The sequence below is a fragment of the Plectropomus leopardus genome, chromosome 13 (assembly GCF_008729295.1).
Source record: "Plectropomus leopardus isolate mb chromosome 13, YSFRI_Pleo_2.0, whole genome shotgun sequence".
NCBI classification, from domain to species: domain Eukaryota; kingdom Metazoa; phylum Chordata; class Actinopteri; order Perciformes; family Serranidae; genus Plectropomus; species Plectropomus leopardus.
In genome coordinates, this window is record NC_056475.1 from 13479302 (window position 1) to 13504228 (window position 24927).

General features: G+C 38.6%; 1 protein-coding gene across 4 annotated transcripts in view; it reads right to left on the minus strand.

The window, feature by feature from the left end:
• The window catches only part of rapgef6 (Rap guanine nucleotide exchange factor (GEF) 6), a 169417-nt gene that overhangs the window by 45663 nt on the left and 98827 nt on the right, over positions 1-24927 (minus strand). For all 4 annotated transcript variants that reach the window (XM_042499999.1, XM_042500000.1, XM_042499998.1 and 1 more), the window contains 5 exons: positions 14999-15130; positions 7715-7895; positions 5109-5245; positions 2569-2727; positions 1144-1296 (listed from right to left, as the gene is read on the minus strand). In XM_042499999.1, the coding sequence (XP_042355933.1) occupies positions 1144-1296; positions 2569-2727; positions 5109-5245; positions 7715-7895; positions 14999-15130 (762 nt within the window). The remainder of the gene's footprint in view (positions 1-1143; positions 1297-2568; positions 2728-5108; positions 5246-7714; positions 7896-14998; positions 15131-24927) is intronic.

Genomic DNA, 24927 nt, shown 5'->3' on the forward strand with positions numbered 1-24927 from the left:
TAAAAGTGACAAGGACATAAGTTGTAAAGATGCAGCTATTGAACTGAGCTGTCAGTCACCCATCAATAAAGCGCGCGCACACACACACAAACACACACATACTCGCACGCACACACATGCACACAGAATAGCTCAGGCTTTTGTTATCAATGTATCACATGTTTTCTAAATTTATATAAGAACAAATCTAAATTCTAATAAATCTATATCTTACATCTATCTTTCATTGATAAGTAGCAGATACAAAGTCAAGGACACACACTCTTGTGGTTTCAGCTAGTTTGTTAATGTCAACAGAGCAGGGTTGGTTTCTGGGGGAAATGCTTCATTTTACAGGGAACAGAAACTAGAAAGGCATCCACTTTTGTCTGACACAAAAAGAACAAAGCCAAAAACAGAAGCGGAAATGCTAACACTTGTGAATTGACTCATCTCCACTGGATATGTTCTGGAGCCAAAAGCCTTACTCGGAGCGGTGGCCAAGAGAATCTTTAAGGCCCATTATCCGATCAATACCTGGCTGCCTCTGGAGGCTTGAGGAAAAGGATCAAAAGACCTTGGAGCGCACCACAATGTAGCACACAAGAAAATGCTCCAGCAAACACTAATAGTGCTAACGGTGCCTCTAAACGATCACCTAAGAACAGCGAGCAGCTGCATTGATGTTTTTGCAAGATACTGTATGGACGGCATAATAATTTAGTACTCAAATCAATCCAAGGCATGTCAGTGTATTTAGAACGTAATAATGAACCATAAGGGTGACTTCCTGATTTATGAGGTTAGTCATGTAAACCTGAGTTATGCATCAGATTAATCATGTTAATTATTTTGCGGTTTGCAGCTCAACCAAACCTTTAACCTCCCTGCTGCCCTTTCCTGTCTCATCGTATTTAGAATATGTTCATGAAGAAGATTTAAAAGTTACACAATAACACAAACTTAATAACTGACAAAGTGGCAGTAGACCAGCAGCTCTGGTGTTCAGCGAGCTAAAATTAGCTTTTTGTCAAAGGAGTATCAGTAAACTGATATAGACTTTTTTGGGTGGGACTTTTTTAGGTGGCTTAAATACATTTTCTTACTGTCCCGTCCACAGCAGTTCTTTGGTTAGCGTAAGTGTCAGACTTAAAATTTACTGACCTTGATGACAATATGTCCCTTCCTGGTTCCACTACGGTCAAGCTCCCGGTGCTCCTTCACCATCACTATCTCCCCCTCCTCCTCCACCTTGTGCGTGTTCTTCTCCACATGGTTGAGGATGCGCCAGTAGTCCTCTTGAGCGATGCATACGAACTGGTCAAGGATGACATGGGGAAAGCGGGTGAACTTATAGTAGAGCAAAACACTGCTTGGCACCACTGTCGGGTACTCAAACAACAGCAGAGTGGAAGCATGAAGACGGGCAGAGAGAGGCATGGGAGGGATGGACGGATGAAGAAGAAAAGTCCAAGAACACTATTCCTTCCTTAGGCTCAATATAAGTACCTATGGTTGTCCAAAATCCTCTCAACTAGCCATTTTGCAGTAGCATCCTGGACTTCAATTTGATGCTGGAGCTAAACTAACTTTCCAATATATCACCCTAAACAGAAAGTGCCCAGACATGACTCTTATGACACAACCCTGCAGTTTGTTACTCGCTGTGCTTCTCTTGACTAAATCATCAGTTTCTGCATTTGCCTCGCAAAACCCAACTTCTGCAACTTCCTGAGTATCTGAAGACAGGAAATGATGCGTGCAGTGGAGGAACTGAGCATTGTGGACAGAGGGGCTGGGACCACAAATACACGCTAGGCTTCTTTGACCTTTGTGAACCCATTAACATCACATCCAAGCTCTATATCAGGTCTGGCTTCTTATAAAAAACCTGCATGACAATTTGTAAACACGTCTGAGAAATGCACCACTACACAAAAGTGTATAATAAGGCCTGTGGCTTAATTTACAACCAAGATTCTATATTTCAAAGGCATACAAAAAGTAATGCAATCATAATTTTTCAAATGTCAGTTTTCATATTAAATGAAAGAAAGGAAAAAAGGTTGGTCTGTTGCAAACCTCTCACCTATGGTGTAAGAAAGAAGAAATTAAGAGAATCTAACTTTGTGATTCTTGCACTGTGACACACATTTTACATGATTAAGTAAAGCAGTGCAACATTAAAAAAGAAATACACACTTCACACAAATTAACTAAAAAAATATGTAACGGTGAATGCAAAATATACAAAGAACATTCAGAATAATATCTAATAAAACAGGAAGATCAGAATCAATATGTAATTTTCAATGCATGACTGTTCTGGTAACATTGGCAATATAAGATACTCTTGCTTAATGAATAAACTCAATGTCTTGTCGACATCTTGTCTTAGTCTGCCATGCGGCAGTGCAAGCAAAGATATTTGTTTTGAGGTAAACTGAAATGCTCATATTATGTTTCTTAACTATAACCACAGGCTGTCACAAAATTATTTTATTAGAGCTCAGACTGAAGCTGTGATTGCACGATTGTAATTAATGTCTTAGAGCGAGCAGCTCCACAGTCATTTAATGATTTCTGTACCTGGCAGTCGTCCCCCTTGGTGCGGACTTCTCCCATCATGTATTGTTTGTCCAGTGAGGGTGAGATGCCAAAACTGTTGCCCATACAAAAAGTCTCCACTCTTCCCTCTGAATGGCTGATCTCCACTGCCCCGTTCAGGATAACGTACCAGAGATCCAGCTGCAGAGAGACACATAAACGTGATATCTTCAAAATCATCAACCATAAACAGCTAAATCAACATACTGTACAACCATGTGTACTTAATAAACTGTAGTGGTGAAATTACCATAATGTAGTTACAGGGTATTTGATACAACTGGGGTTGGCACACAACTAACAACAGTCTTTGTTTGACTGTGGACTGGCAAAAATCATTGTTTCATTCTACAAGACTCACCACTGACATAACTTGACAAGGTTTTATCTTAAAGGAATACGTCACTTCCCCAATAACCATTTGTACTGTATATCAATGACTCATCCCACGTTTTGTTACATTTGTGGAAAAAAAACTTTGTTTTCCTCTCATGCCTCCAAGGTGAATGAAGAATCCTCAAAACTGTTGATGAATTGAAGTCATAGGCGACAATGTTTAACATCAGAAAAACTGTATCAACACATGGTTGAATTGGAGAAGCTAAAGTAATCGTGAGTTTTCCTATTGGTAAATGCAGATCGCTTTGACCTCAGTTTTTCGATTCTTTGCTCACGGTAAAGGCATGAAAAACCGTGTTTTCTTTACAAATTCACTGTAACACAGGCTGAGTAACTGATATACAAATGATCATTTGGGGTGTGAAGTATTCCTTTAAATCATTTCAAACAACACACTAGATTAACTAGTAATGTAATAAATGTTTTTGGAAGGATTTGGAAGTAACAGCACTATCCAAGAAACAGACCGATGCCACTGCACAAGAATGGCAGTTAAAATGGCTATGTTTTTTATTAACTGACATTTATTATAATGTGAGCATAATGTGCGTTGTGTGAGGTATGAGTATGAGTGGCGAAGAGGCATTGTGTCTCTAGTGGTGGCTTTTGAAAAGGAAACGCTGGCAGGCATAATATAACCAGCCATTTATCCCGGGTGTGAGCGGATGGAGGGAAGGCGAACGAGCCCCCGGCTCCCTGCGCAGCCATAACTGATGTTTCCTACTCATTGCCTTTTCATTCTCTCAGTGTTTCTCATCCTGCAAATCTCCAATTCTCTCAACGCTTCTCTGTTTCTCTGCAATGATGAAATGGTAATAAGTAAGGTGAGGTAAGGTAATCAGCCACATACAGTATATACTGAACACAAAAGTCCTTGAGAGGCTATTTTCACAAAGTGTGCATAAATCTAACACCTTGTATATACTATGAATTCATATCTTGAATATTTATGGCAGCCTGCAAAGCTGGGTAAACTATTATTTTTCAAGTTCTTTTTCTTTCAAAAAAATGGTAAGTAAAGAATTTTCTCCTCCTTTCTGTCCTCCAAAGCACTTCACCTGTCTTTTTATTTCTGTTACACCACTTTAGACTCTTTATATTTTCCATTTCCTCCCTACACTTAGCCAACTTGTATTCATTGTGAGAGGAGACAAGTGCTTCTCTTTGACCTTCAACACGAGTCCACAGAGAGACGCACCGAGCGGAGGAAACCTGTCCATCAACTGACTCCACACAGACAGTATGGAGGCACACATACCTATATGACGCACATGTATATGTGTGTGTATGATTTGTCCTGCTGACGTGGATTCCTTTCCTCCCTGGAGCTCTGCATCTTGCAGTTCATTGCCATTTATCACCCTGTCGCTTCTAATGCCGCTGTGTGGAACCAAACAGCCATGACAGAGCTCCCGTTTCTCAGGCATGTAACTTAATTAATTAGCTGTGTAGTAGCTCAGGTGATTGACGGGGCCTTTACTCTGCAGTGACTTTGCCCATACCAGTTTCTGTATAAGAATTAGCTCTGAATGGATTGGACGATGGTGAGGATCTGTGTGTCTGTGGATACAGAAACATGTCAACACCTGTATTTGCCCTTTCAAAAATTATTGTGTTGTTTCATGTAACTTTGTGTGTGCTTTGTATGCTTTTTAAAAATTAATTCTTTCTTTGTGTGTGTTTTTGTGAGCTTTTTTGAAAGGTTATGAAACTGTTTTGCAGGCCATGGAAAGACAAATTTAACATCTTTTACTTGTAATTATTTTAATGATCTAATTAAAAATCTGCAAATGTTTTTCATTTCTGACTGAATAAAGGCAAACACCAGTTTAACTGTTAAGGAAATAGCGTAATAAATTCACAAAGATGTAATAAAACAAACAAAACATATTTTGCATATCATAATTACCCTCTTAGTGATTAATCTAAGTGAGACATGCTGCAAAAGAGGCACCGTAACATGCAGTAATAAGAATAATTATTTTTTCATAAGCAATATTCTTAATAAACTCTTAAAGTATTAAATTTAGAACATTAATTTCAAAGCTTTTACAGGGCTCTTTTACTGTAACTGTGAGGCACTTCTGTTCGCACATTTCTGTGTGCAATTAGTTAATTCATACCTCTTGTTTGTCTTGCAGTATGACTGTGCCGGCCTGCTCCACCACCTCGAACACCATGACGCTACACAAGTCTCTCCGCACAGACATGGTCATGTTGGCAAAGGCAGGCAGCTGGTGCATGAACTCCAGTAGTTGCTCTATTTAAAAGAGAGACGAAAGCAGCTGAATAGATCAGAAAAACTTGTGAAATGTATAAAGAGCATATATTAATTTTACTTGTGTATCTAAAGCAAAGCAAATGCTTCTCAGATGTTCGAGTAAAACACTCATTGATCTTTTTCCACTGACAAAGAAGCATTTCTAAAACTAACTATGGACTTTTAAATGGTCCCCACTTAAAGCAAACCCTTCTCACACACATCACAAGGGCTTATGTCAACTCAAGCACAAAGAAAAATCATTTTGCAGAATGTTAATATTGTGGTCTCAAGGCTTTGGAATAAACCATCAGTACTCTTGCAAAACACTGTGACTGTTTTTCATCTTATATACAACTTTTTTCCCCTTACAAATCTGACAACCTGGACCCAAATTAAACATTACAATAATGTACACACACAGATCAAAGTTCAACTTAATTGCCTTCATCCAATAACGCCACTGTTATGATCAGGAGCAGTGAATACTATCAGTGCTTACGATTTTCATGCCTGAATGAGAAATTTTCACACCGTGTTCCCTCCCTACAGATCTACTTCCTCTGCACTTTGGCTGAGAGCAGAGTGACCTAGCTCCAACCTGCACACTGTGCAGCTCTCTTATATTCCCCCTGCTGTTATCGCCTCATTCGTTTCCTCTCTTTTTCCTTACCTTACTCTTTTAAAAAAAAGAAAAAATCTGGCTTTAACAGTCACGGTATTTTAAGTAATTCTTAGTTTTTTAAACAATTTGAAGTGCCAGATGGTTGGAAGTTCGCCAGATGAGCAAAAAACACATAATCACAAAGTTTAGATTCAATTTAGTACATGTTGATTACTATGATTGGAGACTGTCCTGATGTGGACAGCTAAGCATAATTGCTTCTCTTCCTAACTGACAGGGAGAAAGAGAGCAAGAGGAAGAAGCTGTCCTAACCTGCACTGTGCAGCAACAAACATGCTTGACGACATGTTGCTTGTATGAAAAAAATTGCTAGCTTGGCATTATTTTGGCAGATCTTTGTGCACAGCAAACCTAATTTCAGGGGAACAGCAAACCATTGCTTAGGCTTTCTCACTTTTTCATACTCCATCTGCCAGAGTTCAATCGCTGACTGTATGTTTGAGGTGTAAAGCTACACTGGGCAAGGTTGTACGTAAAACAAACAAAAGGATTAAAGACAACACTTATCAGCTTCTCATCAGACTCAAGGTTTGACTACAGTGACCTTGCAAAATGAACCAACAACGAGCTATTAATCAGGCACTAAGGGTATCTTTATGAGTTATAGGGTTGTAATCCCATTTTCAATATTTCGATGGCAATATTCAAGACTGATTAAAGCAGCAGTTCCTAACCATGTTGGCGTGCGACCCCTCAAAACTAAGCTATGTCTTAATGCCCCCCCCTCGTGACTTTGCATATGTTCAGACATTGTGAGCAGTTTAACCGAAGAGTAGTTTTTTTCTCCAAGTTAGTTTCATTTGAATACTTTTTAGAAGCAAGAAAGGGTGCAATTATTTAGGCAAAAGATAGATTAAATTCAGAAAAAATAAACCTGGTTTTGCATAGCAGAAATTACTTTTTCTGCTTCACTAGTCTTTTAAGCACTTTGTTACCCCTAAGATTTATCAAACAATCCTCTGGGTGGGTTCTGACCCTGAGGTTGAGGTTATAACCCTTAAAAATATCTCTGCCCATTTATTAAGGAAACGATGGGAGACAGTAACTGAGCTGATAAACTAAAATGTAATAAAAGCACATCATAATAAAAATCAATTTGAATACTGAGTAACAGGCTTCTGGGAAATGATGTGCTCCACATTTAGCTATTACTGGTGCTGTCAGACTGAATGTTTAATATTTGCAAAACTAAACTCAGGTGAACTTTATAATGAAGATCTGTAGATCTATTTATTAATATTTTTCAGATACTATGTGAGCCAAGTATAAAACTTGGATAAACATTCCCCTGAACTCCTTCATCTCTTCCTTCTGAATGAGCTGCGTGTGACCACTGAGTGTTGAAGGCCATGAGAAGGCCAACCTCCCAGCAGGCACGCAGCAGGCCAGGGCTTTACAACTCCTCTCAGCTCTCTGATGTGGTCACCTTCTCCTCTAGGACCCCACTGGGTCCCACTAATGAGGTTGTTTCTCTGATTACCTGCTTAAAAATACAGACTGGAAGGGCACCCATGTTTCGAGACCACTGTGAGGGGTCTTTGTGCATCTCCTCTGTGCTCACTGAATGATAGATGATGAGCGTGAGGGCTGTATGTCGAGAACATGACATTTAAAAATAGCAACCGACAGCCCTCAAGTGCATCAAGTGACGTGCAGGGGCATACTGTGTAAGTGCCTCATTTCATTAAAAGTGAGTCCATTTAATAAAAATGTGAGGTGTTCTACATTTTACAATTCTAAATACCATTTAAAGTGAACACAAAGAGACAGAAAAACAGACTCACCAATGTCATCGTCGTTGCGGTCTGCTGGGTCTTTTTCCAGACACTCTCGGACCAGGTCTCGGCCCAGGAGGGTGTCTGACGCTCTCTCCAGGTCCTCATCCTCCTCCTCCTCTTCCTCACTGTCCACTGCAGCCTCTGGAAGTCCAGACAGGTCCACATCTCCCAGCTCGCTCTCTGTGGCCTGCAGCAAAGACAGAGAAGTCAGCGCAGTGGTTGGTAACAGCAGGAAGAAGGAAGGAAGACGTCTGTGGTCATTCAACTTAAGAACAAAGTATTGTATGTATTATGCCGTGTATTAACAGTGCACCAGAACACGGAGGCTCATGCACACCTTTAATAACTTGTAGACAGGTGCATAGGAGAAAACTGTCCATTGGTGAAGAGAAGAGAATTCCAGCACACTCTATTCCTTGCAATATACTTTATTTAAGTATACAACATTTTTGGTCCTCAGACCTTCATCAGGTGAAGTGTTTTTAACAATGAAAAACCACATCTTATAGATTTTCAGAAAACAGTAATTTCAAATTGGGTTTCATTTTACTTAGGACGGAAGGATGAAAGACTATCTAAGGCTACCATTCCAGTAATAATGTGACATAGAAATAAATATTGTAGCAGTGGTGTGTACCATCACTACATGGATCACAAGCCTTGAAACACCACTCTATTCAGTGTCACGCAGCACAATATTGGGATATGGTAGAGATTTGATTCAAAGCACGTTTAAATGAGTTTAAGAGTATTCAGTACCATTACACTAGATTAAAGACGCTGGAATTTAGTGTTCAGTTTTGCTAAATTACAAAAGGGTCATAAGATTTATTAAAGTGCATGGATTTTATTATTAAGTATCTCAATCTGTATATAAACTTATATCTTAATTGTACCCTTTTCAAAAAAAAATTGTATTGCTGCTTAGCCTAGTAGTTTTGATGAGCTATACAAACTTGTTAATTTTTTTTCTATTGATATTCAATAGGTATGAAGTATATGTGAAGTATCTTCATGAGGCATTTTGGCTATGAATCCCTCCTGCACAATGTCATCACTGTAGCCCTGTAAAGCCCTGTAAAAGCTTTGAAATTTTTAAATCCTTACTTTTTTATGTTTGTGTTTATGTGCAAAAAAGCTAAACAGAACAAGACAGAGCAATCTAACATAAATGTAAAATGGATCCCAATTGGAAGGGATAATCTTATTTAATAAATATTGATTTGTTTCAGTTTCAGACAACTAGTCAGGTTTTGGGAAAAAAAAGTCAGAGTGAAGTGATGGACAATGAAATCTGACACACCAAAAAAATAAAAAAAAATAAATCTTGAGCTATTAAATATTCCCCAAACTTTACAGCTCTATTCCATTCACCCTTTATTTAATGAGGATTTTCAGTGATTTACACAAAACTTGAGGAATAACCTTGAATTGAGCAGCTGTACCTGTGACCCTGAGCTAAAACCCTGACACAAAGTCCCCAAATAGCAAACAGAGGCAAACAGCCAAATATTTAAATCCAGCAGCAATAATTCATATTTAACCATATTTCCCCAGTGCGGGACAGACAGATGGTTGGCAGAGTGTGGTTCTAAAGGGGCAAAGGGGCTTTTGGGTCGGGTGGGAACTGAACCATCAACCCAGAGGTGGAAAGAGGAGCTCCCAGTGGTGGTGGCAGCATTGCGTGCCATCTGTTAGCTCTTGCAGGTAGGCCTGAAAACAAAGAGAACCGTCTGGCAAAACTGAGCCTAGTTTTTACCTCAGTTTTAGTCTATTCCTAAAATAAATCTTTAATTATATATCTAATTATTTTTAGACAGATACTGGACTTCTCCTCTAGCATTTAGCATCTTTAATGAGTAAAAATATGAGCAGGAAGGTAAGAAAGTTATTCACTGTATTGATTCATGGTTTACTAGCATAAGGCTGTTTAAAGAGACCACAGGTAGTAACTTATATTGATCCAGAGACCAACATGACTGAAAAATATTTTGGTTTTAGCTTAGCTCAGTGTAAAGAACTAATATACACAAATTTTGGTGTGGTGTTGCAGATTTCAAAGATGAGAAGTTTTCAGTCATTCTCATTTGTAAATCAATGTGTCATTTCCCCCTTTATTGTATTTTATTTGGATGTCACTGGTCAACAAGTGTTGCTCTCCAATCACTTTATTTCAGTTTTGTTGTGTATTTGTGTGTGTGTGTTTGTCTGTGTGCATGCGCCAAATATTTCCATATCGATACTGTGTCAATATTGTAGGGTTGACTTTTAATGCTTTGCCAAATACTAACCTGAGATCTTTCAAAAAATAATCACCATTATTGTGGATATAATGACAATGTGGGAAAGCTAGAGCAGTCTCACAATCATATCACTTTACTATAACGCAGCCTTTAAAACCAGGAAAAGACAATACTTCAAAATCCAAAATCTCAAAGTCTTATATCATCGTACTGGTATAATATTATAATATTAACCAGTACTACATATACTTCGTTGTTGTGGAATAAAGAGCAAATCTAAAAGTCAAAGACGGTCCAGGGACACTATCCTGTAGACACAAGTATACCTACACTGGTAGTTGATTTAAAATAGCAGATTAGATATATTGTGACATTAGGTGTTGGGGCTGATGGGAAAAAGTTCATTTCCTGCCCTACACATTACTGCACAGATGGACTCCCTCACCAACAATGCAATCAACTTCTAGGGTTCTATGGAGATTTGGTACCTGGCCAATGGGTTTTATAGGTTTCTCTGGAGGCAAGGGGATTAAGCTAACAGTCCATGCTGAGTTCAGGCACAGGTTCACTCTTGTTTTCATAAATTAGTTTGGACAAGCTTTTTAGAGGACTTCTAAAGAACACCAGCTACTCAGCTCTGTCCTATACTAGGTACATTTTATCTGGCCTATAAGACACAAAGAGACAAGCAAGGAAAAATAGTTTTCTGTCCAAAACCAAATGTGAATCCTGATTTTGTTTTCTTTATGTCACCAGTAATAAATGGCAAATATAATAAAATAGAGATGTAATGTTTTAATGATTGGACCTTGTGAAGGAGGATGCACAGCCTTTCTGTGTGGAACTGCAGAACAAAAGCAGCTAAAGTAAATCCCATGCAGGGATAAATACTCCATACGTTTCAACGTGCTGCACGCTCAAACCAAATGTCTCAACAACAGCTTGCCCCATAAGTTATTCTGCAGTGTAAAAAAATTTTTCTTTTGCTCTACCTGTGATTTATGAGAAATCTGTCTCATGTACTCATCAGGCCAACACTGCTCAAAAAGAGAAAGGCCAAAAGTGCAGTAGTGTTTTTATAGTTCCCAACAAGAACAAGAACTCCATATTGTCAGATAGAGGCTGTTATAGAGGTTGTTAAAATCCTGCAGAGAGGGTGGCCTTCAATTTACAACTTTGCTAAAAAATGGAGAAAATAGAATCTGGAGACAACGGCCCGCCTTTCCTCTCGCCCTCTGCCACTGACATATCTTTCAGTGCTTTTGAGAGCCAAGTTCATTCAGAATGCAGGATGTGCCCTTTCAGTCCAATTCCCCTGGTCTCAGACTGAGTTTGAGCAAGGAGGACATTTCCTAGAGACGAGGGACATCAGATCTGCCCAAGAACCCCCACATTTTGCAGTTCTGTGACAGAATGGCAAAGACGTAAGAAAGAAAAAATGAGGGGGGAATGCACAGAGGTTCAGGATATTGCCAAGAGATGAAAGAGAAGAGGGAAAAGTGGAGAAAAGAATAGCGTGAACTGGGAGGAACAGAGAATAATAGAAGAATGGAAGTTGACTGACAGGAGAGAGAGATGTAAAGAAAGAAAAGGGCAGATGGGAGGAATATGAGAAGTAAGAACAGCAGGAGGCAGAGAAGTTTGAAAAGTTGGGGAAGACGGAGTTAAGTGAACGACTGTGGACAAGGTAAGAGAGAGAGAAAAAAGAGAGTGAGAGGGAGAAAACCATAACAAAAACAGTCTGTTCCACTGACAGCTGAGGACCACAGCTGACTGGCGGGTCAGCGCTCTTAGACAGCTGTAAACAAACACAGAGCTGGGTCAGCGACAAGCTGATGGGATCACATCCATGTGATACATATCTAATCTCAGGATGAAGAGATCAGGTCTCCATGTTAAACGTCTGACCCAGGTTGACCTGACTTAAATCAATCTGCAAACACGCAGACAGGCAGAGGAGAGAGGACAGGTTGTGGCAGATAAGAACGCTAAAATATATGAATTATGTCATTTTAGTCTGTTTTCTAATGAGAGCGCAGGTGAAATTCTGTTGACACTGACTAATGGATCCCATTATTCATCAGCTCTTTGTGCTATTGCTTTTGAGGTTTATGTTATTCCTTGTCTCTTATCTTACTAAACTGCACCACTACAAGCCCCTGAGACAATGAAGGATTTTTAGTGAGGATCTGCGAGCTCGTGTTTTATTTGCACTGGCAGGAACGTCTGGGCTTCCTCCCGTTTAAACAGATGTCCAGCTGCCCAGATCCTGGTCAGGCCAATCACAACAGTTTATCTGATATAAATCAGGTTTAATACAATGACTGACAACTTACAAAATGTTCACACTTCATGCAAAATATGTGATGAAGTCTTTTTAGGCACAATACGTGAACAAGCATAAATCCAGCTTAATAAAGAGGGGTGTCATTGTGGCATTTTCAAAAACAACCAATATGGCTGCAGCTAATGTGGAACTTTTTGTTGATTTTTTAAAATTATAATAACAAAAACTGCAACATATATAAACTGTATAAAACTGCACACATATTAATGTTACACCATCGCAGCTCACCTCTACATGCTGCAGTCTGTTTACGTTTGTCTGTAACTGAGGAATGTCACGTTTTATTGGTCTGACTAGTTGTGGGTATATCTAACTGCCTCCAGATCTATGGCCATTGATAACGTCCCATTGTAATCAAAATGAACTGTGAGGATTCTGGCAATGTCAAGCGACAAAAAGACTGCACAGGTTATACATAAGAAAAGTGTTTGTTTGGGCTCATCTAAAATGTATTTTAAGGGTCTCCTGTCTTAAGACGCAAAAAACTGCAAAGGAAAAGGAAATGTATGCAATTAACTGCTGCAACTAATGTGTCATTGCTGACTGAAAACTGCTGTGTAGAAAATAGTACTTTAAACGTAATGTCTGGGAAAGCAGAAAGCAAAGTAAATTGTTTTATCAAACAGGAGGAGGAGAGGGAAAGTAAAGCTGGTCAAAACAATGAGTCAGAGAGACAGAGGAAGAATCATCAACCACACAAATGAGGGTAAACTTTCCTACATCTTGGAAGAAAACAGCAAAACACTAAAACACTCTTGGCTGAAAAAAAATGTATAGTATATAAATTTGCCAAAAGTTCTACTTTGCTCAGCTATTTTGTGATAGTGTATTCATATTCTTCTGGACTTTATTGTTTAAGTGTATTTGCTGTGAGTGAAATAAAACTTATATACTAAGATGTTAGCATTGTTAGGATTCTCCACTGAAATAAACCTGCTCACTTGTTTTGTGGCCAGCAATGCCCATTGTTCATATAAACTCATTAATTTGTATCTAGCTTATTAGCTTATATCTAATGGACCTCACCAGTTCCACTGATGAATGCTAACAATGCTAACAAGCTTGTGTCAAATGGGAAGCCCTCGCAACTAATACACAAACATGTATAAAGGAAACTAAAATACCGCAGCACCCTGTGAAGAGGAGACAAGGCTGAAAGGCAATATAAAAAGGTTCTTGGGTTTATTACAAGTTTCTGTGTAAAGAGGGGAGATTAGGGGAGCTGAGGGATTAATATGATGGGATGACAGCCTTGTCATGGACCCTTTTATGGATTATTGATTCATTGCCATTTAAATTCCCTACACTCAAGAGAGGTATTTCACTCCAACGCACACTGAGCTACTGAATGCTCAGAAATGTCACAAAAGGTGAGGCTGATACAAGACAAACAAGTAAAAAATAAAAACCTCCTGGTCAGGAAATCATACTTTAGTGCATTTAACATTTTACACTTTGTGCATTAAGCTGAGTGACTGCCATTAATGCATCTGCAGAGATAGCATCCCGGTTTGCTGACATTTAAAGCAAGCGTCACCTAGGAGCACGAGGGTCAGAACTGCACAGCTATGAAAACAGGTTTTAAATGAATTAATTTAGATTTAAAAGGACACAATCAACATTTTTTATATGTCTACATGATTCCAGTGTTTCCATTACATGAGTTTGTGTGTTTGCTTTTTTTTGGATGATATCTATGTTTATGTTGTGCCAAAAAATGGGGGGACTGTAAAAAAATGTGACATTTCCTGATGTACAACATCTCCTAAAGTTGCCCCATGCTCAAGGATTCCTGACATTCCCGTTTAAATCGAGCATAATCTGACATCATCTGCATAAATCATGTACACGAGACGTCATGCTCTCTCAATTCCCCTACCAATCTTCACAGCCTACTTATACCTGTGGAGGCAGCCCAAAGGAATACCTGCTAAATGACTGTCATAAACCCAGCTAGACTGACAGATGGTACAGCTTCTATACCTTTAGCACAGGGGCTTGAAAGGTTACATTCATTTCCTGTATGTGACCTTTCATCCGCAGCAAGAAGTACAGAGAAAGACGAATCACCAGGATGCACAACTGATGCACAATAATTAGCGAGAGGGAGGGTTGACAGATATGCTACAGGTAGACAGAACTGGAGCAAATCAAGCTGGGGAGACTCCACCATCAGTAAAACACTTTTGCCACAGACCAGATGTTGTCACAGTGTGGTGGTGGATGGGCTACAATAGACAGTAGGGGTTTGTCATTGGGTTGGACAGGTTTCATAATTTTTGTATACAAAGTAATAATGGTGGCAGGGAAGAGACATATGTTACTTTTCATTCATCAATTATTTTTTTTTAACCAACAGTACAAGCAAGTGGATACCCTAAAAGCTTGATTCTAAGAGTATCAGCTGAGTCTGAATTCTCTAAATTTTACATTATACTGATGTTGAACTTCTCATAATAAAATATGATCTTAAAATATGTAACCGTAAGGCAAAGTAAAAGGAAAAATGTTCAAACTTTGATAGTAGACAAAAAAAAGTAGGTTTCTGAGAACTGAAGCTTAAGAAGATCATCAATGTGTCATTATTTCGTCTAATTATGTATACACCACCAAACTGTATAGATGTGTGTACATCATGTTGGTGCAGACTGAAAAGAAACTCAAAAGAAAAGTGGTTCCAACTGTTACTAAAGTACCCACCTGGTAAATATCTGATAGGCTGCTACTCCCAGAGTCGCTGGCAATGCTGCATCCTGATTGGCTAGGGGGCATGTGCATCACCTGCTGATGGGCGTGGTCTGTCAGGTGCATCTTATTGAGGTCAGCAGGAAGCTGTTCAGACAGACAGGAAGTAGCAGACAGAGACAGAAAGAGAAAAATTGAGAAGAAAGTGGATATGAGTTCAACAGAACCAAAAAATACAAGCTTGCTAACACACACACACATACAAACACACACACAGAGCTGTTTCATCAGCCTGAAAGCCAGAGCTGCTTTGGCTCTGTTTAACATGTTAAACTCCAAGACAATTAACATGAAGAGGATGGAGCTTAAGACACTTCAGACAGCTTTAAATATTGATCCTGGGCTGGAGGTTGATATCATTTCTGATTTCCTCATGATTTCAGATGAGGGTTGGCTGGTTTTATATTTTTTGAGTAACCTTTATTAAATGATGAAACTGTAAATTCTGTCAGTCCCTGCCTCATTTAGATGGTTGGGACAGCTTACATGTGCTATGTGTGGACACTGAATGGAAAAACATGCATACAAGATCACACAGACTCACTTCGAGCCACTTCCATAGACAGAAATATATTTACTCTAACCCAAACAAACAAAGAAATTAACACACATGAAAACACACCTCCACTGTCATATCTAAACAAGCAAATACATCAAGCTGGCCACAAGCAAAATGAATTCCTCACACAAATCTGTTCATGGCCGGTCAGTTTATTTACTTCAGGATAAGAAGACAATTTGCACAAGACAAAGTTTGAGCATCAACACAAACAAAAATCATTTGTTTCTATTTTGTTATCACTTCTCCCGAAGATTGCACTCTTCAAAATCCAAATTGCTAAGAGCCCTTTCTCAAATAAACCCCTCAGATCCAGAATGAGACAGAGTTGTCAGTCAAGCAGCCAACTGACTTTAAAAAATGTGTGTGGAGGAGCTTTTCCTGAAAGAGCACAACTTGTGAACTTTCAGGCAGAAACTGCCACAGAGACGTAAAAGCTGTGAAACAGGTCATCAGATCAATACATAACCTTTAAACTATACCGTCACACAACTTTCCAGCATGTATTAAACTTAGAATCACTGCCTACAGCAACAGACTGACCAAATATAACCTAATTAATGTCATGATAACTATTTCCAGTTTAAATGATGAGGCAAGATTGCAGATTGAGATTGCAACAAAAAGAGGCTAAATTTTGAAAAAAAAATGTGCGCAATCTGCTTGGGCTCAGCTGGTTTTGTTGTGTGTACAAAGTTGGTGGATCACTGATACTCTACTGTAGTTGGTTGCAAAGATGTTAGACTTCTTATTTGTTTTAATGTGTTACAGTGAATTGAAAAAAAAAAGAATAAAAGAAGGAGAAGGAGGCTGGGTTTGAATGCTTCAGGACCACAGAGATTATCTACTGCTGTGAAGTTCTGTTGTCAAAACCATGAATTTATCGATAAATATCTATGCTAAGCATTGAAATGGTTGCAATACTCAATAATACTGTGTTTTTGTTATGATTACAGTGAATCTGCTGTTCTCTCTTTGTTATATTTATCTGTAATTGAAAATGTTTAATTTCATGACCCCAATGTTAGTTTTTCCCTGTTATCAAAATAGATCATTTATCAAAGTTAGAAATTCCACTTTAATAACAACACTGCAGTGAAGTGATTATATTTGTGTGCATCCTAAGTACAATTATTCAATTCCTTTTAAGTTCAGGCTGAAGCACTGTAACAACTTACAGCAAGGAAACACATTTTCATTGCCAGCTTGTGTGCCACTAAAACAAATCAACATGTCCTGGTGTGATGCCCCATCTCCTCTTAATTAACAAACTGATTTACACCATTAATTACTTGCCACTTAATAAGTTAATCAATAGTATTACCATTAGAGAGATTTACAAAACAATACCCAAATAAACAGCACAATAAACCTTAGTAGTAATGTTGTAAGACAAAACACAAAATCCACAATAAAAACAGCTCTAACAAAAACAGTGTTAGCCTGACTGAAGTCTTACTAGAGCAGAGAGCGGCCCCTTGGAAGTCTCAAATATACAACTGAAAGATGCAAAAGCCCTGCAAAGCTGGACACACACAACAGTCAGAGGCGCCTTCATCTGTGTGTGTGCAAGCAGGTCAACCAAAGGTCAATTCCAGGTTGGACTGCCTCTGCTGCAAACAATTTCTTGAGACTGCATGAGGAGGTTAAAATGGGATTGCCTGCAGGTGGACAGATACACTTGGTGCCTCTCTGTTCTAGAAGAAAGCTGAACTCAAGTCTTACCAGTTTGGATCGGGGCAGTGTGAGTGAAGATGTTCTCCTGCGACACCGCACAAACCTACAGTACATCTCCTCCATCGACACATCAGACAGCGCTCGCCAACCAAACAAACACATAAACGCTTAAAATGCTCACACCGACAGTTGCAAACGCAAAGCCAAACCAAGCTGAAACTGAAGCTCGGATGCTAGCTGAGGCTGCGAGGAACCACGGTGCCAACATGCAATATTAAAAACATTGAGTCTGGGGGTGCTGCCCCCTCAGTACTCTCTTCTAATAGGCCTGTTGTGCTGTACGACCCCATTGGCACTTAACCCCCCCCACTCCTGTGTTTCCAAACCCACAGGGAAACACAGTGTCAAGGGGTGGAGTTTAAGATGTTCAATGTTTTGCTCTTAATGTGCAGCATATTAAATACGGACACTCAGTTTAATTAATTCATATACACTGGATTTCCAAACCAATAGAGATCCAATAAAATACATAAAATCCATATTCACTATAAAGTGTTTTACGGTTACGATTGCTTTTCTGATAGTCCAAATTTTAAAAAGTGTGCATTACGTTATGCCCTAAAAACACTCAACTATCAGGAGGGTGTTCTCATTATTTAAGTCCATTTCTACAGTCCTGGATGACATAGGCTCTTTAATTTCTGTTCATTTGTACCCGGTCGCCTCTTCACTGACCAAGAAATGCACTCAAGCCTGTAAGATGTAATATGTGGAGCTACATGCTGCAGTGAAAGCAAAAGCAATTCAAGGATTGACTTCTTATGGGTGCACTGATTATTTATTTACGTTATCAGCTGGCATTAAACTTTACAGCACATTTTGCCTTGACCAAGCACCGGCTATGGGAGGAAATCAGCATTATTAAGTTGTAATCCATTCACTTGAGATGTATCTGGACTAATTATAGGGCTATATATATGACTTTTCTAGTCCTTATTTTGGCAGAATATCACTGATTTGCTCACATATACGAATACGCTCCACTCTAAAAGTTTGGCATATAAAAACATAAGCATAAATGCTGCTTGCTATCTTTCTTTCTTTCTTTGTACCTTCAGGGTCCCTCTTTATTTTTCTCTATCACTCACATATTTCATTGATAATGACGCTATTAGCAAACAGTACGATTCTTGATTTAAAGTGTACAACTGCGACATTCACACGCACATACTGACTCACAGATGTCTGGCATTAGTTTTAATGTGACCGAGGGAGTATTTAAGTGAAATCCATTTCCCATTAAGTGCGGCAGTGTAATGAATTGTGTGTTTCACTTATTGAACTGCAGGCAACACCTAATCCTGCACTGTTATCGACTGAATCACACACATATACACAAGTAGAGTTCTCTACACTCATCCCTCCTGATGCTTGCTGTTGACCAATTCTCCTGAGCTTTTACTGCCAGTTAGTTTTGTTCGTGTGTGAAAAAGAAAAAGAGGGGAGGAGGACAGAGAGTGATTGCTGATTTCATCACAGGTAAATAAATATCGATTCCTGTTTGATGGAGCAGTTATAAGTCAGTGGTGATGAAGCTGCCACCCTGCATCCATTTGATACATTTACCCGAATCCACATACATAGAGACAGAAATGAATGTGTCAAACTGCTGAGTCGATCAGGACTCACACTCACACAAAGCAACACCCTAAAGAGGATGCAGAAAGGCCAAAAAACTTGATTGAACAGTCAGACCTTTATGTCATCAAAAACTCTGGAAATCCAGCAGCAACATTTCTTTTGGCTATGAGTTGCTGATATTCTGTAACTCAAGTGCTGCTATGAGAAGAAGTGATTAAAGGAAGCAGGGTTTAGAAGGTAATGGAAAAGTTTGACATTTTGGGAAATACACTTAAGCCCTTTCAGACACATAAAATGTTACACTGATGGCTCCATCTAGCTGTTCAAGTATTGGCTTTTTGTCATTCAGACAGGTGGTGACTTTTACATTAATGCTTGTAACGGCTTCAATCAGATATGACGGCACATTAATGGAAAGAGCCCCGTGCAAGTGCAACATTTGGCACCTGGAGAGGCAGCGAAGAGAGAAGAATGTTGAGTTTAAAATGTTATAATAACAAAGGACGGAGAGTGTTTCCTGTTCTCTTACAGGCTGCATCACTAATGGATTTAAAAAATATTTCAAAACATTCTTACTTTGCTCGATTTATTACCTAACTAGATGAGAGACTTCAAGGATGTGCAGGTTTTAACTTGGGGCTGCACAATTAACAGAATATTAATCAAGATCAGGGTGGCTTCCCACAATTTAATGAACACGATTGACTACAATATTGATGTTTCAAATACATGCTCCACTCATAGAAAACTTTGCTGCAAAAAGTTTTGGTGTAATTTTATTCATAGATTGCTTTTAGGAGATGCACTGACGTCAGGTGAAGATGAACCTATTTTAAGTCTTATTTTGATGCAAAGATTAGTGCATTAGTAAGAATGTAGCAAAAAAACAAAACAGCACTCTGTTCATTTTAATGTGAAAAAGCAAAAAATATTGATTTCCCTCAAAAACATAAACAATCCTGATAAATCATCATGATTTCAGAACTGATCACAATGATCACAATAATAATTTGTATATAATGTTTGTCTAGAATAATGAAAATGCTTGCTTGCACTTTGATGTGTTAAATTCCTTTTTACCAAATGTCCAAAGTGAGCAGCTAGATTTTCTAGCTCGACGTGGCATTTAATTGCCCTGGGCAATCCGCATTGTTGAGCACCGATAGGATTACATTTAGATAAGAGACATGAAGTCCCTATAAAGTGTGTTTTCGTGGTACTAAGAAATGAAACAGGACAAGGACAGACAGAGGGAGTTAAAGTCTCTGTGAGTGTGCGAGAGAGGGGGATGGAAAAGAAAAGTCTGGCCAGGGAGTGATGGGAGAAGTGAATAATTGTGGCGGCCTCGTGGCTCTTATTCACACCACAGACTTAATCCTGCTCTAATCCTCCTCTTTCCCACTCCCGGCGGCCTGAGCCGTGTGGGGGGGGCATGAGGGTTTAGGGGGTCTCCCATTCTCCTCATGCATTAAGGATGAGAGTTAGGAGATTAAATATAAATGTGCAAGGTTACTTCAGCTGTACAACTCTATCATGTCAACGAGAGGCCACAATCACTGGGAGATCACGCTGGCAGTAAATGTTATGTCGCAGTAAAACTGAGCGAGCGTTTACATACCAATCACTTAAAGAGATTAATACGAGAGAAATAAACTCTATCGTAATAAGGGCGAGAAATGATTTAATCTGAGATAGATGCAGCAGCCAAAGAGGGTGAAAATCCAAAGACCTGGAGCTGTCCAAACATCCAAGTTACCTATTTTAGCAGCTTATAAATGAATGATTGGCTAATGTTGTGAACAAAGAACAAACTGAAAGGACTGGGCAATACTGTCTAATATTACTGTATGTTTATAAACCTGTTGTCAATGTGCCTAGATGTATTTGTTTATTCCTTAATCTTAAAATGACCCACAAAGACTCTGAACTAAATTAAACTAAGCTATATTTACTAAAGGAACATAATGATCTCTTATTTGTGTTTTCATTCTGTCATCTGAGAACAAACTAATACAATGTAATGTAGTTCATCATTCTAATTAAATGATTTACACTGGGAGCAAGCATTTGAAGCTTGTGTTAAACAGTATAAATAACAAGCTCAAGGAAGCATCTTTGAAGATACTACATAGAATTGACCTATGTTGCTTGTGTTAGAAAGGTTTCAACTGAATATTGATTATAAGTGTGAGTTTATGTGGACTGGAAAAATTAAGTTTTTCTATTTAAAGAAAAAACAACAACTGAATATACAACAGAATGTTTTGGATTGACTAAAAGGAAACATAATATAAATGTTGAAATAAATATGTTTGATGTAATGCTATACTTTAGTAAAGATAAGATTGAAAATGACATGCTGCTTATCATACCACATTTTATTAATGTTGGAAGAACAAGTTATGATTGTGATGATTAAATATGATGCCTGAAACACAAACTCTGGCATTGTAAAATGCTTTCTGTTGTTGTTTTTTTTAGTTTGTGTCTTATCATTTTATATTATTTTTGTCGATGTACCTGTTTTTAATTCTGTAAGTTAACTAAAATGAAAGAAGAAAAAAAAGTAATATTAAGAGCCTTCCCCAAAGTCATCAGTCATGGAAAAGCGCACATCAGCCAGCATACAAATGGCCACTCTGCAGTTTTTTTTTAGCTAATTTTATGACTACATTTGCCTTTTTGCAGACCAGCTTAAGTCCCTGAAAGCCAAACAAACCAGTCAAAACATAATAAGGTGATATCTTCTTTTTCTGTCTTCTATAAAACTCAACTCTGCTTCACTTATTGCATCCAATTTTAACAATGAGATTAACTAGCTGTGGGCCCGAGTGCTCTGTTCCACCTATTTCCTCAGTGATAAAATGGACTATAAAGCCCAGACTGGCCATTTGGCTACACAGACAAGAGACCAGGTTTCCCAAAGGCATTTTAGTGCTGGGATAATCTTTGCTACATTGTAGGTCAATGCGCAGGGAGATGTTTTGGGAAACCTTGAAGACATTAATGGATGAGGCCTGGTCTGTCTGGCATCACAGTCTGGAATTGGCTGGTTAAGAGTCCCAGAAGGGGCCACATTATTAAAACACATTCCCAAACAGTGCGGCTGCTTCACCTTGAATTACGTTTTACATTAATTATTTGTTAATAGTTTTCTGACCCAATATTGTTGAAGTGCAGGTTTCATTAGGATGCAGAGATCCCAGTTAATGACTTAATGGCAGGACACACCTGAGACTTTAATAGCCCCACTGATCAGAAAGAAAAAGAGACATCTACATGGACAGATAACTACACAACCATAGAATCAGAGACCAGTAAATAGAGGAGGATAAATGAGAAGATTCATCAAAAGAGATGGAGCATGACGGAGACCTACCCACCAACACACAGAATGAGACAAAGAAGAACTGAAGAAAAAGCAACAACAACACATTAAGATGAATAATAAAGAAGACAAATGACTTGGCTGAGTAATTAAAGAAAATGTGATGGCTGATGAATCCTGATGTGGATGATAATTAAAGTGGGTTCAACAAACAATGACACAACAAAGCACAATGAATATTTAAACACAATGTAGTTGCATTTGGGTAGAGAAAACAAAATGACAATATCACAGAGAGAGTAGCATTGTTCAGTGTATCCAAAGAGATGCTGTAGCGTAACAAAGAAAAACTATTTGAAGGTTGTTCATCTTGCTAGTGATCACTAGGAATGCTTTGTTTTAACTAAGGTATAGACAGTGATATACTTAAGGATGTACAACAGAATTAAGGCGGCTGTAGGGTTGCAAAGATATGAGGATTTCATGTTACAATTACCGCAATCTTGGAACCCATTGACCATCATAACTATAAACAGATATCTGCATATGTTTCCAGATAATTCAAAAAAAGATTATATAAAGTTTAATTAATGTCACACAATAGCAGATGGGTTTCAGAACGGCATCCCTGCTAATACGTTTTTTGCCTCCAGGCAGACTGTTTACACGCCATTCAAACCTGATTGGTCAGTACTACTCGGACCACAAACTGAATACAAACAGAAACCAGAACACATTCTTTGCCAAAATCTTGTCTCGAAGCCTGCAGATACATACAGATGCTAAATCTCTTTGTAGACAGTACAGCAGCCATACTTAGAAAAATTACAGTATACTCTATTGTATACATTATTATTATTATTATCATTATTAATAATATTTACATCAGTTACAATGACCCTTAAAAGAATGACAACAGAAGTTTTTGTTTTGTTTTGTTTTTTGAGCAAAAGCTTTTTCCTATAATTGAGATTTGAAACCGTTGTTTTTAATGGAAGTTTGTGTAAAAACTGACAGTCAAGGAGGAAAGGAGATGCCTGTGTGCAGGTTTTCAGTCCGGCTGCATTTTCTTTTCAAATAACGTAGACAAGCAAATATACATGGACTGATAACAATCAATTTTAAATACCACAGTATACAGTTTCACGGCATACCACTGCAACCATTAGTGGTTGAATTAAGAGTATCCATTGTCCCTTTGTTCAGAAATTCAAAAAGATGCCAAACCTACACATGGAAGAAAGCTGCTGCATTAGAGATCAATGTAAGACATGGTTTGGACTGTACTTCAACACTATACTTTTATTAATTAACCAAAAACATAAACACCAAAATTCCCTCTAGTAATACCCAATAATCTATAATAATAACGGCAAGGGATTATGATGACGCTGAAGAAAGCTGCAAAGGCAGAGTGCTGACCAACGTTCCTTCAATTATCATTAATCACCTCCAAAAAGAAAATAATTCCTACTGACTGATAATGTGCACAGGCTGTAGAGGTTTAGGAAATAATAACAATTAAGTCCTGTTTTGAAGCTTGCTTTGTTTCACTACTCATAACCCAACAGCTGAGTAAATACAGGCATGGCAATGGATAGTGAGGTCACTGGTGGGGTATCTGACATGAACAAGGGCCGCCTGTAGATGTCAGCAGTGACAAACTGCCTGGACATGACTTGAGTGGTAGGCCAAGCAACACAACTGAACTGACATTCAGCTATGAAAACAAAAGAAAACATACAAGTAACTAAGCAAGGTAATGCTTGTGCTGTACTTATTCTGGTGCTTAAATCAATCAAATACTTGCAGGTGTTTGCATGTGTTGGTGCAGTTTCTTTTCATTTACAATAGTTTTTTTGATATCTAGCTGTTCACTCACATCCACACAGACTCGTAAACACTGCAAAAAATTATGTGAGACCCATTAAAACCACTATAACAAGACATTTTGAGCCAGAGTTTTCCAGCAACAACTTTTTAAATAGAAGCTTCAGAGGAAAAGGTGTTGATTAAATCTCGTAAAATGCCTTCCCACAATGTATTTATAGCATAATTGCACATTAAAACAGGAAAGCCTAGCTGTTAACATATGTCTTCACTCATAGCAGCTGTCACTATGTGTTGAGTTAGCTCGGAAGGCAGGTTGTTACACCAGAAACCAGACCACAGACAGTCACCTCTAGACAAAGACGCGATGTGTCTGCAGTCTCACATCTCTAATGAGTTATCTCTCCTCTGATCTAACATTTAACTTGATGTCTGAATCTGATTTCCGCTGGTTTTCTCATGTCTCTGCTCTCTAACGCGCTTTACATTGTCTCCTTCCGGCCGATCTCACCTCTTCACTTTGATTGTCTTGGTTATTAATGTCTGCAGTCTGTCTCCGTGTCTGATGGTTCACTCCCTCATTACAGCCTCCGTTCTCCAGTTTCCCTGTCACTACTCCGGTTTATTTTCTGTCACCTTCTCTTTTAGCATTTGGCCCTTTCTGTCTAATTTTAGAAGATGTTCCCAATTCTTGCATTTCTTGACCAAGTGAATTAAACTCCCATTTCTGCTCCCACATGCAATTCTACATTAAAGGGAGCAAGTCGGAGTGCAATGACTGCAAGTGGCCTCATCAGACTAGTTGGGTGAGTACATTGGCTCTGCTGTCTGGAATCACACACACACACA